Here is a 19,160-nt window from a genome sequence, read left to right as displayed (position 1 = left end):
GATCTGAGGCACAAGCACGCAGTTTTTATTAAATGGAACAGGTTGACTTCATGGTGTCTGTCATGGGGACACTGGAGCCACCCACCGGGGTTGGCATCCAGCTCTGCCTCTTACCACCCGTGTGACCCGAGGCAAGTGACTCAGCCCTTAATTAGCCTCAGTTTCCTCATCTCTAAAATGGGGATAATGACAGCATCCACCTTCTAAGGTAGCTGTGAAGATGAAATGAGTTCTGCTAAGAATGGCGTTGTGTGCTTAGCGTGTGTTAATTATTTTATCAACGGTATCATCCTATATGACTAAACCCATATAAATGGGAAGTTTCTGTAAGTTTGAATGTAATTTTCTGCTGGGTGAAGTTGACACTGTAGAGGCTTGGACAGAAAGAAAATAAAGGCATGTGTAGCCTAGAAATTCAGAGCCAGGAGGTGTTTTCTATGTACTGTGTAGGTTAATAAAGCTTCAGTTCTCATAACCTAAATTTTTAAAGAATTGTTTAGTATTTATCTCTGCTATCTTTGGAAAAGATGAGCTCTTTTTAAAACATAAATAATATTTTGTTTTACTAACATACTAAATAGTATTATGTTTTACTAGTGTATATAGTAAATGGTAGCACTGTGTAGTAAATACAAAGCACAGTCACTCCCGTATTAACGTTAACTGTATCTTCTTCTCTTTTAGAGCTCTTCAACCAGAAATACATTTAGTAAGAGCAATGGCTTCAAAGGTGCTGCTCAGGCAACAGAAATCTTTCACGGTTGTAGTTTTACTAGCCTGTTTGGTAAGTCAACTGTTTACTTTCATAAGAATGTAGGGGGAAAATTCATAGAACTAGTACCCAATCTATTTCCCATTTTTACCCCCATATCTTCAAATTTTTCCTTCAAATTCCTTTTATCATTGTTGCATTGAATTAATAAGTCAGAGGTTGCTGTTGGGTCTTGACTTTTGTGGCAATAATTGCGCTTATTTATTTCAGTCTCGATGAGATCATCAAGTCATGGCGTTACTTGTAGCCCCGGGATAATGATGCTTCATGGGCTCACAGGCAGGTGACTCCTGGAGCGACTCACACTTTCCTCTAAGATTGGTTGTCAAGTGTGGTTAAGAGAGGCTGGAGGTGATTACTAGACCTTTAGCCCCAAATTATGATCTTGAACCCCACCTTGAATTCTCCCTCCTGCTTGCTCTAGAGGATAAGGCTGGGATTTTATTTAAGGAGGTTGGATGACATTGTTGTAGATATTTGCTTCAAGTGGAGGCAGTTTGTACTGAATAACTGCCCATGCCGTCACCACTAAAGCCCGTTCTATGCACTTTCGTGTAAAGAGCATTACACACTCCAGTCCCTATTCCGCCCATGCCTCCTGAAGCTCTCAGTTTCCATTTAGGGCAACAGAATTAGCATCAGGAATATTACTGAGGGGGCCCTTGCTTGGCATGAGAGTTTGAACTGAATGTTGTCACCAGTCTGAGATTCTATTAATTCCAATACTTTTTAATGAAACACCGGCTATTAAGAAGCAGATATACATACTTTTGTAGGATGAGTGCATGTAAGATGAACTTAACTGTCTTTAGGTAAAATAAGAAATAAAGTCTGTATCTTGAAAATAACTTACAACCTTTGTTTTTGCAAAGTAGATAGTCCTTCCATTTAAGACCTATGCTGTGAGCCAAAGTATATTGTAAGGACATAGAGAACAGACTTTCAGTTGCCAAGGGGGAGGGATGGAATGGGGGGTTAGGGTTAGCAGATGCAAACTGTTGCATGTAGGATGGATAAACAAAAAGTCCTACTGTATAGCACAGAGAACTATGTTCATATCCTGTGATAAACCATAATGGAAAAAATATTAAAAACTAAAGTATATACATATATAGTGGTAAAGAACCTGCCGCCAATGCAATGACATAAGAGATGTGAGATTGATCCCTGGGTTGGGAAGATCTTCTGGAGGAGGGTATGGCAGCCCACTTCAGTATTCTTGCCTGGAGAATCCCATGGACAGAGGAGCTTGGCGGGCTACAGTCAATGGGGTTGCAAAGAGTCAGACATGACTGAAACAACTTAGCATTTATGCCTACATATATATGTGTAAATATGTACATATGACTGAGTCACTTTGCTATACCGCAGCAATTAGCACAACATTGAAAATCACCAATACTTCAATTTTTAGAAAAAGGATATTGTTAGGTCCCAATTAAGTGGCAAAATGGCAATCAATAGGAAAGTAACACTTTTACTTTGAAGAGCAGAGGATTTGGCCATTTTTGTCATCATCATAATTACCAGGAATTTTACTGCTCTCAATATTGTCAGAATTTTTTGAATGATGGACTCTAAGTAAATGTAATTCAACTGAAAAGATGGAAAGTTCTGCATCAAAGTTGGGTGTTGGATATGTCTAAAAGATAGTAGCAGAGTTCTTGAGGCCAGTCTATATATTCCATTTATTTATTTATTATTCAATTCATTATAGCTGAATATGTTTATATTAAAAATCAAAAAATATGATTTTAAAATTCAGAATTTTTCTAGTTGAAGAAGTACCCTGGGTCTCTGCATAACAGTTCTTTTAGTCATCTTCTCACTTAGAAAAGAGACCAGCGTCTAGCATTTTTTACCTTGGTTTCACAAATGTGTAGGAAGAAGATGGCGATTGATTCCAGAAAAGGGGAGTTCTCGTTCAGAAGCAGAGAGAGGACTCGGGCTTGAATTGTTTCGCTGACTTTTCCAGAAAGTGGTTTTCCTTCCTAAAGTGGAAACTGAATTAATGTTTACCTTCAGTGGTTATGTCGATAATACTGAAGATACTGTTCCCTTCTTGTGAAAAACAGAATTACTTCACCTTAAGATAACGTTTTGTGAAACATTTTTTTTTCAGGCATGTGAAGTGATTTGTGAAACAGGAGACTGTGGACAGCAGGAATTCAGGGACCAGTCAGGAAGCTGTGTTCTGTGCAAGCAGTGTGGGCCAGGCATGGAGTTGTCCAAGGTGACTGCTGGGCGCGTGGGATGGTTGCACGCCTGTGTTTGTTATTTATGCTTATTTGCTTATCTCCTTGGATGCCTCAGGTCTTGGTTGTGGCACGCGGGATCTTTTGCTACAGCGTGAGAACTCTGTAGTTGTGGTGCACAGGTTTAGTTGCTGTGCAGCACGTGGGATCGAACATGGGTCCCCTGAACTGCAAGGTGGATTCTCAGCCACTGGACCACCAGGGAAGTCCCGCGTCGGTGTTTTTCCTAATGCATTCTTATCAGCTGAATTCTTTTTCAGTTGATGACTGGTGATGATTTCATCATTTAGCCAAGTATTGCACAATTCCCTCCTCAATACGTTCGATTCATGTGTCTCACTGAGACAAAAGAAGTCGATTCTGGTAACCATAACTCAATAAATGTCATAGTTCTGTACACTTTAACATTTACCATATTTTGCTAAAAGAATAGAATCATTAAACACCAAGGTCTCACTGTGAAGCACAGGAAACGATATTTAATATCCTGCGATAAACCATAATGAAGGATCATGAGAGAGAATGTATATATGTGTGAAACTGAATCAGTCCATGACATAGCAGAAATTAACACTGTAAGTCAACTATACGTCAATAGAATAATTTTCTAAAGTAATTTTGTTTATTTATTCTTGTGTGTGCTGGGTCTTCATTGCTGGGCTTTTCTCCAGGTGCGGAGAGTCGGGGCTGCTCTCTAGTCAGTGTGCAGGCTGTCAGCTGCAATGGCTTATCTTGTTGTAGAGCACGGACTGTAGGCACACAGGCTTCAGTAGTCATGCTACTCCCAGGCTCTAGAACTTGGGCTCAATAGTTGTGGCTTTGTTGCACTGTACCACGTTGGATCTTCCTGGATCAGGGATTGAATCCTTGTTTCCTGCATTGGCAGGAGAATTCTTTGCCACTGAGCCACTAGAGAAGCCCTGAAACAGTCTCCTTGAAAAAAAAAATCATTAAGGTTTATTTGCATTAATTAAAAAGAATCAACATTCTACTAATGATTTAAAAATAAAGCATTGATAGCAGAATATGTTAATGCTCCTATTTATGGGGCCTTCTTTTTCTTAAGATGAAGGTTACCATTGCTAGTCAAGGAACAGAGTTCAAAAGTGTGTTAAGTAACCAGGCTCCAAGGGAGCAGTTGTTTTCCAAGCCAGAGTTTTGAACATTCTTTTGACAATGCCAGTGTGATTATTATTTTTCCCATGCTGAGTATGGAGTTCCCAGGTGGTGCTAGTGGTAAAGAACCCACCTGTCAATGCTAAAGACGTAAGAGATGCAGGTTCGATCCCTGTGTTGGGAAGATCCCCTGGAGGAGGGCATGGCAATCCACTCCAGTGTTTGGGCCTAGAGAATCCCAGGGACAGAGGAGCCTGGTGCACTACAGTCCAGGGGGTCACACAGAGTCGGACATGACTGAAGAGACTTAGCAGCAGCAGCATGCTGAGTATAAGCTCCTTTCAGGAGCATCATAAATAGACTCATCTTCAGTCAGCCGTGTTCTAAGAGGGTAGACGCAGCATCTTGGGTGTTCTGGGGCCCTTCTCTGTCCTGAGCACCTTGGAAGCTATGCACCCATTTGCTTTATTGACTGGTCTTCCGAAGATGTTACCAGTTGTGGACAATTGATGTATCATTTCGTTCTAAATAATGCACCAAGATCTTCCTGTTAGAAAAGAAACAAAAAATGTCTCTTTAAGTGATTTTTCAAAGAGAAGTCCTTTCCCCTACAGTCCACTGTTCTCTGAAGTTGAGTCTTGTCACTCATAGATTTTTGATCGATGATCGTAATTCCTGGTGGATGGCCTGTCTGGGTGTTGTGTTCAATATGCGATGGCTTTCAGCCTCCTGGGCCGTCCATTTGGGCAGAAACTGGCTGAGTTTTGAACTCTGCAAAGTCAAGTTAACTGGAGCACCCTGACTGACGTTTTTTTAATCCGTCTGTTGTAAAAAGGTCCTTTATAATGGCAAACTGCATATCTGGGATCTATCGACAAAGTTAAGAATGCAGTCACGCCTGGGAGGAAAGTAGCGGTGTTTCTACCCCCTCAGAGTTCTTCATTTTCCAAATCTCTCTTAAATCTGAATGAAAACTCACAGATTTGAAGAGATGAGTTAAGTCATTTCTAAGAAACCGTTCACTAACCTTCATCATTTATCTAGAGAATGAAGGTGAAGTTTCTATCAGCTCCAATGTTTTTTTTTAAAAAACTCATCTTCTGAGGTTAACTGATAGTAGTTTCCATATTTCATAATTTCCCATGGATAGCCAGAAGAAGTATTTTTCATTAGGGAGTAATTTTCCCTGATTGTTGCCATAGCTGTCCAACTTTATTTCATTAACAGCAACAAAAGGAAGCAAGGAATAACTCTCCTATGCGTACTCTTTTTATTTATTAGTATTTATGATCCATTTCCTCATTTTTAAAATGTCCAGGACAAATTAAGGAAAAAAACAGTAAAAGTGAAGGTAATGATGTCCCTGAAATATTAGATTCCAGAAACCCACCCTACTACTGTAGGCAAGAATCTCTTAGAAGAAATGGAGAAGCCATTATAGTCAACAAAAAGAGTCTGAAATGCAGTACTTGGATGCAATCTCAAAAACAACAGAATGATCTCTGTTTGTTTACCAGGCAAACCATTCAGTATCACAGTAATCCTAGTTTATGCCCCAACCAGTAATGCTGAAGAAGTTGAAGTTCAACGGTTCTGTGAAGACCTACAAGACCTTCTAGAACTAACACCAAAAAAAGATGTCCTTTTCATTATAGGGGACTGGAATGCAAAACTAGGATGTTAAGAGATACCTGAAGTAACAGGCAAATTTGGCCTTGGAGTATAAAACAATGCAGGTCAAGAGAATGCACTGGTCATAGCAAATACTCTCTTCCAACAACATAAGAAAAGACTTTACACATGGACATCACCAGAGGGTCAATACCAAAATCAGATTGATTATATTCTTTGCAGCCAAATATGGAGAAGCTCTATACAGTCAGCAAAAACAAGACCAGGAGCTGACTATGGCTAAAATCATGAACTCCTTATTGCTAAATGTAGACTTAAATTGAAGAAAGTAGGGAAAACCACTAGACCATTCAGGTAGGACCTAAATCAAATCCCTTATGATTATATAGTGGAAGTGAGAAATAGATTCATGGGATTAGATCTGATAGACAAAGTGCCTGAAGAACTAGGAATGGAAGTTCATGACATTGTACAGGAGCAGTGATCAAGACCATCCCCAAGAAAAGAAAAGAAAAAGACAAAATGGTTGTCTGGGGAGGCCTTATAAATAGCTGAGAAAAGAAGAGAAGCTAAAGGCAAAGGAGAGAAGGAAAGATATATCCATTTGAATACAGAGTTCCAAAGAATAGCAAGGAGAGATAAGAAAGCCTTCCTCAGTGATCAATCCAAAGAAACAAAGGAAAACAATAGAATGGGAAAGACAGAGATCTCATCAAGAACATTTGAGATACCAAGGGAATATCTGATGCAAAGATGGGCACATTAAAGGACAGAAATGGTATGGACCTAACAGAAGCAGAAGATATTAAGAAGAGGTGGCAAAAATACACAGAAGAACTATACAAAAAGGATCTTCATGACTCAGATAACCACAATGGTGTGATCACTTGCCTCAAGCCAGACATCCTGGAATGTGAAGTCAAGTGGGCCTTAGGAAGCATCACTATGAACAAAGCTAGTGGAGGCAATGGAATTCCAGTGGAGCTGTTTCAAATCCTGAAAGATGATGCTATGAAAGTGCTGCACTCAATATGCCAGCAAATTTGGAAAACTCAGCAGTGGCCACAGGACTGGAAAAGGTCAGTTTTCATTCCAATCCCAAAGAAAGGCAATGCCAAAGAATGCTCAAACTATCGCACAATTACACTCATTTCACATGCTAGTAAAGTAATGCTCAAAATCCTCCAAACCAGGCTTCAATAGTACGTGAACCATGAACTTCCAGATGTTCAAACTGGATTTAGAAAAGGCAGAGGAACCAGAGGTCAAATTGCCAACATCTGCTGGATCATCAAAAAAGCAAGAGAGTTCCAGAAGAACATCTACTTCTGCTTTATTGACTGTGCCAAAGCCTTTAACTGTGGATTACAACAAATTTTGTGAAAAATTCTTTAAGTGATGGGAAAACCAGGACACCTGACCTGCCTCCTGAGAAATCTGTATGCAGGTCAAGAAGCAACAGTTAGAACTGGACATGGAACAACAGAATGGTTCCAAATTGGGAAAGGAGTATGTCAAGGCTGTATATTGTCACCCTGCTTGCTCAACTTATATGCAGAGTACATCATGAGAAATGCTGGGCTGGATGAATCAAGATTGCCAGGAGAAATATCAATAACCTCAGATATGCAGATGACACCACCCTTATGGCAGAAAGGGAAGAAGAACTAAAGAGCCTCTTGATGAAAGTGAAAGAGTGAAAGAGTTGGCTTAAAACTCAACATTCATAAAACTAAGATCATGGCATCTGGTCCCATCACTTCATGGCAAATAGATGGGGAAACAGTGAGAGACTTTATTCTGGGAGGCTTCAAAATCAGTGCAGGTGGTGACTGCAGCCACCTGCAGTAGAAGACACATGAAAGTAGAAGACTCTTGCTCCTTGGAAGAAAAGCTTTGACCAACCTAGACTGCATATTACAAAGCAGAGACATTACTTTGCCAACAAAGGTCCATCTAGTCAAAGCTATGGTTTTTCTAGTGGTCATGTGTGGATGTGAGAATTGGACTCTAAAGAAAGCTGAGCGCCAAAGAATTGATGCTTTTGAACTGTGGTGTTGGAGAAGACTCTGAGAGTCCCTTGAACTGCAAGGAGATCCAACCAGTCCATCCTAAAGGATATCAGTCCTGAATATTCATTAGAAGGACTGATGCTGAAGTGGAAACTCCAATATTTTGGCCACCTGATGTGAAGAGCTAACTCATCGGAAAAGACCCTGATGCTGGGAAAGATTGAAGGCGGGAGGAGAAGGGGATGACAGAGGATGAGATGGTTGGATGGCCTCACCAACTCAATGGACATGAGTTTGAGTAAGCTGTGGGAGTTGGTGATGGACAGGGAGGCCTGATGTGCTGCAGTCCATGGGGTCACAAAGAGTTGGATGCAACTGAGCAACTGAACTGAACTGAACTGAAGACCCACTCGGAAGCAGATATTTACATACACTGAGGGTGTTCCTGCATGTCCTGATATATCTACCCTGCAGGCAGGCAGCCGGTCAGCTTTCACCCTCAGTGTCTACACAGACTGCCCAGCTCCGTTTAACAGACACTTAGTGTGTCTTTGCTAGAGGAGTGAACAGATCGGTCAACCTCAAATAGGTTTTGGAAAGTAAGTGCTAGTACATAGTGTACATGGTACTTAGGCACTCAGTCATGTCTGACTCTTTGTGACCCCATGGACTGCAGCCCGCCAGGCTCCTCTGTCCATAGCGATTCACCAGGCAATAATACTGGTGTGTTGCTGTGCCCTCCTCCAGGGTATCTTGCCAACCCAGGGATAGTACTCAGGTCTCCCACATTGCAGGCAGATTCTTTACCATCTAAGCCACTTGGAAAGAAAGGTAAAATCTAGTAATATAAAAGTTAATGCATGTGTGATCGGTGTGTTACTAAAAATATGTTTGCCAAGTCTTTTAGTTTGGTTTTAGCTCTTAGTAAATAAAATTAGCAAGTGAGCGTTGCTCAGCCTCTAAACTGTAAAATATAAGAAAGGCAAAGGAGTCAAACATACCAATGGAACTAAAAAAATATTTTTATTTCCCCATTAATTAATCAAGGCAAAGGATATGAGGCTTTTTTGTTTTTTTTTTAATATAAGCCATTACTTTGGAACTAGAAATCTCCAAACTGCCTACCCGTGAATTTGCAGTTTTTTCCTTCCAGGCTGATTTTATTAAATTTTTAGCAAGAACATATATCTTTCAGAGGAAAGAAAAGTTTTGAGTATATTAAAATCAGATAAATCACTTAAATCAACAATTATGTTCAATTGGTTAATGAGTCACTTCCAAGTTTTTCAAAGTGAGGTAAAAAAATTTTTTTCACTAAGTTTTTTTTAAATTGTTAGATATCAACATTTATAAATAATCTAATTGCTTTCTGCTTGGAATATTCAATACATAATTTGGAGGAGGAATCTGTTCATTTGTAGGGAAGCAGATGAGTACAAACATCTTTGCTTTTTTAACTGAGGCTTACCAGTTTGGTTACCTGTGGTGTTTGATATTTTAAAAGCACAATAAATGCTTTTAGATTAGTTATGAAAAAGTAGAAAAGCTGGATCAAATGATCCATACCCACAACCAAAGTTTTCTTCATGTTAAGAATTTTAAAAGGAGCATTTTCACCAAACATAGAGCTTTCAAATAATCTTTCTTCTAACATTACTATATAATGTATTTTGCTGTACTAAACATAATTTAAAACTTCTATTTTCTACTATCGTGTCTCTCTAAAATAACAAAGTCTGGGTCATACAGTTCTTTGAATTGCAAACATGTATCTGTATTTTAAAACTCAAGCTTGGAAATTTGTTGGGTGAGCAGATATACTTAAAATTTCCATCTGTGGTTTTATTACTCCTAATTATCATTTTCTTTGGAAAGCTTTCAGCCCTGCCTTTTCGCAAGGTGTCTGGCTTCCTCCCCCATGGTTAGGTCCCTACCCTTAGGACATGCAGAGGGGCTTGTTGCCAGCCGTGGGGAGCGCTCGCCCGGGCGCTATGCTCTCCGCTCACCTGCGGTGTTGGTCATGGAACAACCATTCCGACCGCTTTTCACTTCCTCCCAGTAGTGAGAGTGTAAGACGTCTACCCCGCAGCCCCAGGTTCCATAAGATCCTTGTGGCTCATTGAGATGGACACCCCTTCCATCGTTGGCCACTTTTTAAATGAGTACTTGTTTGGAGACTTCGTGTGTATACTTTCTGTTACGTGCTTCTGCAGAGTGTGTCTTATAAAAACTAAGGCCTCTCTCTCAAAATGTCTGTCCCTGTGACTCTGATACCGATCATGCAACGAGAGTGGACAGTGGTGGCTGCCGTCACGAGCCGGTTTCTGGGGGATCTCCGTGTGTGTCACCAGAAATCCCCACAGCGTAGGTCTGAAGAGGGGAGTCGAGCTGCTCCTGTTCACAGATGCGGAACCAGAGATACAGAGATTAGCCGGCGTGTCCACCACCGCTGTTCATGAGTGACGGCGTGGGGAGGGTGGTGGGGCCGCTTGGGGTCACCCTCTGCCTGTCGCTGCCAGGCCATGGCGTACCTGGCCGGGCTTTCTGTGCCGAGGGACATCTCAGCAGCCCGTTTGGTTCCCAGGTTATCCGCCCCCCTCCCACCCCGCCCGAGAGCCCCAAGCACCCTCTCTCTCATTTAGGCCCTTTTTTAAGAAAATTTCACATTCATTTTGTTACTTACCATGATATAGTATTGGGTTGGCCAAAAAGTTCGTTCTGGCTTTTCCAAAACGAGACTTTTGGCCAAGCCAGTACTAACGTGGTTGTACTTACGTACAAGCCAGTCTTAACATGGTCGTAACAACAAATTAATACATTTCAGTACTCATGTAGCATTAATGGAACCATGACAGTGGTTATCAGTGGGTCACTGTAATCTCAGATATGTTAAGGTAAACAAACACTTAAGTGCACATACGTATTTGTATGTGTGAATATGTATTATATTAGCATTATTACATAGCTAATATATAAGGGACTTCTCCGGTGGCACTAGTGGTAAAGAATCTGCCTGCCAATGCAGGAGACCCAGGTTCAATCCTGGGTCAGGAAGATCCCCTGGAGAAGGAAATGACAACCCACTCCAGTATTCTTGCCTGGAGAATCCTAAGGATGGAGAAGCCTGGCAGGCTACAGTCCATGGGATTGCAAAGAGTTGGACACAACTGAAGAGACTTAGCACAGCATAGCTCATATAGAATATAAATACATATACAGTGTATATTACATTTATAGTATATGTAATCAATATTCTACATAACATATACTGATACATAAGTAACCTGTATGCAAATTTTAATTATTTTAATTAGACAAATGTATTTGATCAGCTTCCCTGGTGGCTCAGAGGGTAAAGAATCCGCTTGCAATGTGGGAGACCTGGGTTCAATCCCTGGGTTGAGAGTCCCTGGAGGAGGGTATGGCAACCCACTTCAGTATGCTTGCCTGGAGAATCCCGTGGACAGAGGAGCCTGGGGGGCTACAGTCCATGGGGTCCTGAAGAGTCAGACATGACTGAATGACGAAGCACAGCACAGCACATTTGATCAGCAATATATGATCCATGCAAATGTTAGCTCAAACTCTTTGTTATTTAAAATTAAAAACTCAATTAAGGAGAAATTTAAATGGGGAACAAAAGAGAAATCTTCAAAAGAAAAAAAAAGACTTTTTAGTAACTCAGCTTAGGAGGTAGATTTCCTGAATCTTTTGGAAAATAATGTGGTAAGTCATGGAACCATTTGGAGTCTGTTTTGAGGGTTTTATTCCCTTGAGCCATATTTACTGTCTCCCCCACTGCATGGTTTAGGTTTTAGTTTTTGAGAGTCTATGATAAAGATAATGAATAATGTCTTTTTCCTATTTCTGAGGCAAAAAATACCCTGTGTGGTTTCCGCGGCTCTGTGAGCAGCCCCGCCGGTGTTTTGCCCAGGACCGTGTGCGTGAGTGTCAGGTGGTGTCCTGGGGGCTCATGAGAGCAAACAGCATTGGGATGTGTGGGAGATGATATTTTTGTTTTCCCGAAGTGACCACATTAGGCTTGGATTCTCACCATCTCGAGTTTGCCCAGCCCTTCCCCCGCACTGAGTGTTGATGCCAACAGTGAGCTTTTAACACGGTCGCCTCTCAGCAGTAAATCAGGAAACTAGTTTTTGCATGAGCCTCTGGAAACAGACTTCAAGTCTCTGGCATGGCTTTCAAAGTAAGCTTTGCTAAGCAATTATTGGGATGATTTTAGTTAATGTGAAAAAATTGACTCTTGTAAACAACAAGAGTTTATGCGAGTCTATGCGGGGATTCCTATTTTTAAAGACGTCTCCCTCTTGGAAAATTGTTTTCATCCTTATGAACAAAGTTACACAAAATTTAGTGTAATTTTCAAGCATAAAAGGATTCATTTCTGCCATTTAATTACACTGTTGCTCACTTTATTTGTGTTTAATTATACCTAATCGAGCCCAGTGATGTTTGGCAGATATTAACAAGCTCTAGCTTGTCATTTTTCTTTAGAAAAACTCAACTGCGGGTTTTCACAAACCGAAAGTTTGGAGTGGGGGGATGCGTCTTTGTGTCTTTGGTGTTGTTTTATTAAAGGAAATTAAAAAGCTGATTTCTAAACACTGGCCACATGAATCTATTTTGTCCTTCCCATTTCTGTGCCCTAGATTTTCTCTATAAATAACTTCTTCTCCATCCAAGTTGAGCTTTTAAAGTTCAAAGAACCCAAGTTAATAGTCACTGGCCACACAAATAAATAGTGCTTTCGACTCGAGCACCCAGAGTGTGTCTCCGGGACATTTCATGGTCTGGGAGGATCTCCCCTGTTGGGGGTGGGGGCCTGCTCCCCCAGCATGTAAGTGGGATCCACTTGTGTTTTTGTTCAGTTCTGGGTTTGCAGAGGAGGGAGGAGAGAAGGGGATCTGAGGACTGTTTACTTTGAGTCATTTTGCTACTGGAAAGCCACCAAGTGTGGCTTAAAAATATTGGGCAGAGTGACAGAGCCGTGGCCGCTGGCTCGGTCCAGCCTCCTGCCGCCTCGGAACCAAGACAAGACAGCCGCTCCGTGCATCCCCGCCCTCCCCGGAGGAAGGCTTGGCCTTGCCGACTGGGAAATATTGCCATGACCTTTACAGGCTTGCTCCCTGGAGTTAAATAATAGCACCAGTAGTAGTCGTGGTAGTAATAATAATAATACACTTTAGGAAAATGCATGATATTTGTTCATCCATCTTAAACAGCAGTCAGTTCTTTATTACACACTGGCTTAACTACTGCTAAAGAAAAGTTACTCAGTGCCTCTTGTTGAGGATGGTGGAACAGGGGTGACTCAGAACCTTTGCAGCAGGTGTGGGGTGCACTGTGGTGGGATTTTACAGGGGGAGGGGGTCATCTCTGCATACATCCTGGAGAGGTGGGAATTCATAGCCGAGGAGCACTGTAGCCCGCCAGGCTCCTCCGTCCCTGGGATTCTCCAGGCAAGAATATTGGAGTGGGCTACCATTCCCTTCTCCAGGGGTCTGCCCAACTCAGGAATGAACCCTTGTCTCCAGCAGGTCATAATTTAAAAAATAAAGGCCATAGTATTGTCTTGAAGCCTCCATGCATTTCTAACATGGATATCAATGGGAAATGGTCCTCCATAAACAAAAGTGAAAGTGAAGGGAAACTCAGTCATGTCCAACTATTTGTGAGCCCCTGGACTATACAGTCCATAGAATTCTCCAGGTCAGAATACTGGAGTGGGTAGCCTTTCCCATCTCCAGGGGATTTTCCTGACCCAGCAACCGAACCAGGGTCTCCTGCATTGAAGGCGGATTCTTTACCAGCTGAGCCACAAGGGAAGCCCAAGAATACTGGAGTGGGTAGCCTATCCCTTCTCCAGCAGGTCTTCCTGACCCAGGAACCGAACCGGGGTCTCCTGCATTTTAGGCAGATTCTTTACCAACTGAGCTAAAACATGTCACTAATTCTAGAGCCCAGGCTGGTGACTGACTCACTCTTCCCTTCCACATAACTCCATGCCAGACACACACGCATACACACACACACACTCCTTCTAATAAAAGGGTCAGAGGGAGAGTTCAGGGCCACCTGGGATGTGTCAGACAGAGGTTAAAGCAGTAAAAAGAACTTCTGTTCAGGAGCTTTTGCAGCAGAGACTTCAGCCTACAACTGGGTTCAGTTTCAAATCCAGGTGGACATGTGGGGGGCGAGCGCCCAGGAGCAGGATGGGGATCGGGGTGGGAACTCCCAAAGAGGAAGTATCAGGGGAAGGTGCGTCCCAGCTAAACAGACGGGGGGATTCCTGCTGAAGGTGGGCAGATGATCAGACATCACCGGTGGGTGGGGAGGGTCGGGGGAGGGTAAGGAGAGCTGGTCAGATACGGAGAATAAGCATGTGTGGAGAATGGGAGACACCTGGGCTCTTCAAGACCAGACCTAAGAACAGGACATAGTTGAGAAAGTGGCTCAGAGAAGCTTGTCCAGTTTGATCAAGTGGAGGGTCTGTCAAAGGTAAGAGGAAGCAGACCCACCGCTGGCAGCCTGCTCCCTGCCTCCTCTTCAGAGACCCATCCATACTTCTTCTACTTCTGTACTCAAAGAAAGCACTTTACTAGAGAAATCACCCCCTACTAGCCCAGAGTCATGAGGGAAAACCCCAAAGATCAGATGCTATTTTGGTTAGATGCCCAAGTGTAACACTTGGTCCTCACCAGTGAATTTCACCCGGGGCGGAGAGCTTGCCCTTGGGATGCAGTGGTGAGACCTGTATCCTGAACACTGCCACCATGCCCTGAGACAGGCAGATGCACTCAGGTTGTACCCACATGCACACACACAAGAAGGGTGTGTCTGTGAGGTTTCCGCCAACCTGGCTGTAGTGTTTGTCTGGGGGTGGGGGGTAGGAAGTTACAAATGAAGGATGGGTTGTTTATTGAGCTTAATATGGAAGATTTCAAGGCACTCTAACCACTTTGTTTCACTGAATGAAATAAAAACATCACAGTAGACATTTATAGTGGGATATAATTTAATATTTATGTGCTGTTTACTTTATAGCCTGGATTTCAAATAATTATGGCATCTGTCTGTTTACGGTGCTTTAGAAATATGACAAATTGGCTCTAAAAGTGGTTGCTGCCTTGGACGTTGTACAATAATTCTTTGGAAATAATTGCTCTGAATTTCTAGTTAATTCAAGATGTCTAGTTAATTCAGCGCATGAAATGGTCACTTCACACACTTGAGCTGTCATGAACTGCAAGCTGTGATGTTATTCTTAAAAGTTTAAAAATAGTATTAAAATAGTATTGTTTTAAAAATGGCAAATACTTTAGAGAAAATATATACTTTAAAAAATTTTATTGAAGTATTTATTGAAGTAATTTATTGAAGATTTACAATGTTGTGGTAATTGGGTATATGAGATATATACATTATTTTTCGTATTCCTTCCTATTATGGTTTATCACAGGATACTGAATATAGTTCCCTGTGCTGCACAGTAGGACCTTGTTGTTTATCCATCCCATATATAACAGTTTGCATCTACTAACCCCAAACTCCCAGTCCAACCCTCCCCTCCTCCTCCACCTTGGTAGCCATACTTCTCTATGTCTGTGAGTGAGTCATGTCTGACTCTTTGTGACCCCATGGACTATACAGTCCATGGAATTCTCCAGGCAGAATACTGCAGTAGGTTGCCTTTCTCATCTCCAGGGGATCTTCCCAACCCAGGGACCAAACCCAGGTCTCCTGCATTGCAGGTGGATTCGTTACCAGCTGAGCCACAAGGGAAGCCCAAGAATACTGGAGTGGGTAGCCTATCCCTTCTCCAGCGGATCTTCCCGACCCAGGAATTGAACCAGGGTCTCCTGCATTGCAGGAGGATTCTTTATCAGCTGAGCTATTTGAATAAAATTCACCCAAATAATCAATCTCTGTACAAGTATGACTCATGGTTCCTGCTCTGTGCATTTCAGTACTGTTTTATGATACTAATGATACAAAGCCTTACCTCAACCCCTCACCCAGTGCTACACCAAAGAAAATTGCTGTTGCTGCCAGTAAAACATGTGAACGCCAGGCAGAAATAGTGACCCAGTGTCCAGTTATTAAGGAAACCTATGATACAGTTGAAGCCCCACTTTTTTCTTTCTATATATGATTTGGTCCAGTGTCAGTTTAGTTCAGTCACTCAGTCGTGTCCGACTCTTTGCGACCCCATGAATCGCAGCACACCAGGCCTCCCTGTCCATCACCATCTCCTGGAGTTCACTCAGACTCACGTCCATCAAGTCCATGATGCCATCCAGCCATCTCATCCTTGGTCACCCCCTTCTCCTCCTGCCCCCAATCCCTCCCAGCATCAGTGTCTTTTCCAATGAGTCAACTCTTTGCATGAGGTGGCCAAAGTACTGGAGCTTCAGCTTTAGCATCATTTCTTCCAAAGAAATCCCAGGGCTGATCTCCTTCAGAATGGACTGGTTGGATCTCCTTGCAGTCCAAGGGACTCTCAAGAGTCTTCTCCAACACCACAATTCAAAAGCATCAATTCTTTGGTGCTCAGCCTTCTTCACAGTCCAACTCTTACATCCATACATGACCACAGGAAAAATCATAGCCTTGACTAGACGGACCTTAGTCAGCAAAGTAATGTCTCTGCTTTCAAATATACTATCTAGGTTGGTCATAACTTTTCTTCCAAGGAGTAAGCATCTTTTAATTTCATGGCTGCAGTCACCATCTGCAGTGATTTTGGAGCCCCCCAAAATAAAGTCTGACAGTGTTTCCACTGTTTCCCCATCTATTTCCCATGAAGTGATGGGACTGGATGCCATGATCTTCGTTTTCTGAATGTTGAGCTTTAAGCTGAGTTTTTCACTCTCCTCTTTCACTTTCATCAAGCGGCTTTTTAGCTCCTCTTCACTTCCTGCCATAAGGGTGGTGTCATCTGCATATCTGAGGTTATTGATATTTCTCCCGGCAATCTTGATTCCAGCTTGTGTTTCTTCCAGTCCAGTGTTTCTCATGATGTACTTTGCATAGAAGTTAAATAAGCAGGGTGACAATATACAGGCTTAACGTACTCCTTTTCCTATTTGGAACCAGTCTGTTGTTCCATGTCCAGTTCTAACTGTTGCTTCCTGACCTGCATACAGATTTCTCAAGAGGCAGGTTAGATGGTCTGGTATTCCCATCTCTTTCAGAATCTCTGAAAGAGATGGTCCAGTGTAGAATGAGCCAAACAAAAAAATCATGAAATCCTCATTCTACGAAATCTAATGCCATGTAAATGACACACAGCAATATATGGCAAAAACTCTTCGGCCAAAACAGTCCTCGTGTGGGATATACACTCTAGAATACAGACAAGAATCAAAAAGGAAGCACAAAGATTTCTCTGACACTAAAGTATATGTTCTTTCTCAAGAGAGATGGGACTATCAACACCCCTTTCTGTATTCTTTCAAGTCGGATCATTTATCCAGTTTCTCGGGAATGGGGAGAGGAAGTGAGTAGCTGTGGACAGTGATGCCCGGCAGGAGAGAGGGAGAGCAGCTGACTGCCTGGCAAGGGCGTTAACACAGCCGCAGCCCCTGCAGACCCAGAGCTGCCTGGTTCTTTGTGTTATAGCGCAATGCAGCAGTGGATTCAACGAGGAAAGGTGAAATTCTATTTTGTGTACCCATTTTCAAAAGCGAGTAGTTGAGACTCATTTTAAACAGATTTTTATTCAGTAAAAATGTTTTAGATGAAAAGTGATGCTTTTGTTATTGTTCAGTCTCTCCGTCGTGTCAACTCTTTGTAACCCCATGGACCACGGCACGCCAGGCTTCCCTGTCCTTCACCATCTTCTGGAGTTTGCGCAAACTCATGTCCATTGAATCAATGATGCCATCCAACCATCTCATCCTCTGTTGTCCTCTTCTCCTTTTTCCCTCAATCTTTCCTAGCATCAGGGTCTTTTCCAGTGAGTCAGTTCTTTGCATCAAGTGGCTAAAGTACTTCAAAGTGATGTTTGAAGTCACCTAAAAAACTGGGGTCTGCAGATCCCTTTGCTCCCCAGTAAGACTTTATTATACTGGAATCAAGAAAACTTGGACTGTAGAGCATCCAGAAAAGTAAAAGCCATTGGTATCCCTTCTTTGGCTGGATGCTAGTGCTTGATTTCTAGTTTGGAGGCTTTATATGTTTTCCAGTTTATTTCTCAGAATAACCCTGTAGGGCCAGGTGATTATCCCCTCTCACAGATGAAGCAGCTGAGGGTCAGAGAGTTCCCAGAGTAACTTGGCTGGCAAGTGGCCCATGTGTGTTTATCTCCAGTGTAGGAGAATACCCTCATTCTGCTGTGTCAGCCTGGCCGGGGCAGCAGCGTTTCAGAGGTGTGCTACCAGTTCATGGACCCCTACCTCTTTCCCTCTGTTTACTTGTCTTCCTCTCCCTGCTTCTCCTTCCCCTCTTGTTAACCTGTGTATGAGACCCATGCAGTCCAAGCCGCCTGCATCCAAGAGCGATTTTGCAGTTGTGGCGCCAGGGACCTTTGACGGGGATGCTGAGCTTGAGGCCCTGCCCCGGATGTCACATGCTTTGATCCCTGATGCTGGGGGCACGGGGTGGGAGGTGCCCTTCTGTGCCAAATGAAAATCTTGGGATGCCTGGCTCTCTCTGCAGCTAACGTGGTCCCAATGCGGATCACACTGAGAGGCGCAGCCCCCCAAATAGCAGGGACTCCCCCCCACCCCACTGAGACCAAGCACACATCCTAAGAACTCTCTAGATGTGCGTCTGTGCTGTTTTCCTGATTGCTACAGCTGCTTTCTGTACGAAAATCAAATCATTATGGAGTCATGAGAACTGAAAACACCTCATCATTCCACCCCCACAAAAAAAAGAATCCCTGTTAACAGTTTTAAAGAGATTCTAATTTGTGAATTGGGGCTTCCCTCGTGGCTCAGATGGTAAAGAATCTGCCTCAATGCGGGAGACCCCGGTTCCACCCTTCTCCTGCCCCGCCCTCCCCCGCCTTCAGGTCAGAGCTTTGTCCAGCTGGAGCCCTCAGGGTTGAGGAGGGGCTGACCTCCTGCTTTGTTTTTCTCCCCAGCATTTTGCTGTGCTTGTTCAAGACACTTCTGAAAGACGGACAGAGGAGCTGCAAGGGGGACGAAGGGGCCCCTCCTCCCAAACGTGCATGAGTTCATTAGTGGATTGAAGCCTTATTGCTAATACCCTTTATTGAGTTCCTTACTGAGTACAGGCAATACTATTCTTTGTATTGGTTTTTGTTTTTTGATTGAAGTGTAGTTGATTTACAACGTGTTAGTTTCGGGTGTACAGCAAAGAGATTCAAGCACACATATATACCTATTC

At 42.7% G+C, this 19,160-nt stretch overlaps 1 protein-coding gene across 2 annotated transcripts in view; it reads left to right on the top strand.

Moving 5' to 3' along the window:
* Positions 1–19,160, top strand: part of TNFRSF19 (TNF receptor superfamily member 19) — a 96,547-nt gene that overhangs the window by 22,622 nt on the left and 54,765 nt on the right. For both annotated transcript variants that reach the window (XM_069601676.1, XM_069601677.1), the window contains exons 2-3: positions 685–784; positions 2,895–3,005. In XM_069601676.1, the coding sequence (XP_069457777.1) occupies positions 719–784; positions 2,895–3,005 (177 nt within the window). In that variant the 5' untranslated portion in view covers positions 685–718. The remainder of the gene's footprint in view (positions 1–684; positions 785–2,894; positions 3,006–19,160) is intronic.

Source organism: Ovis canadensis, chromosome 10 (assembly GCF_042477335.2).
Source record: "Ovis canadensis isolate MfBH-ARS-UI-01 breed Bighorn chromosome 10, ARS-UI_OviCan_v2, whole genome shotgun sequence".
Taxonomy (NCBI): domain Eukaryota; kingdom Metazoa; phylum Chordata; class Mammalia; order Artiodactyla; family Bovidae; genus Ovis; species Ovis canadensis.
The sequence above is the reverse complement of the archived record's forward strand: the minus strand, read 5'-3'. Positions and strand labels throughout refer to the sequence as shown.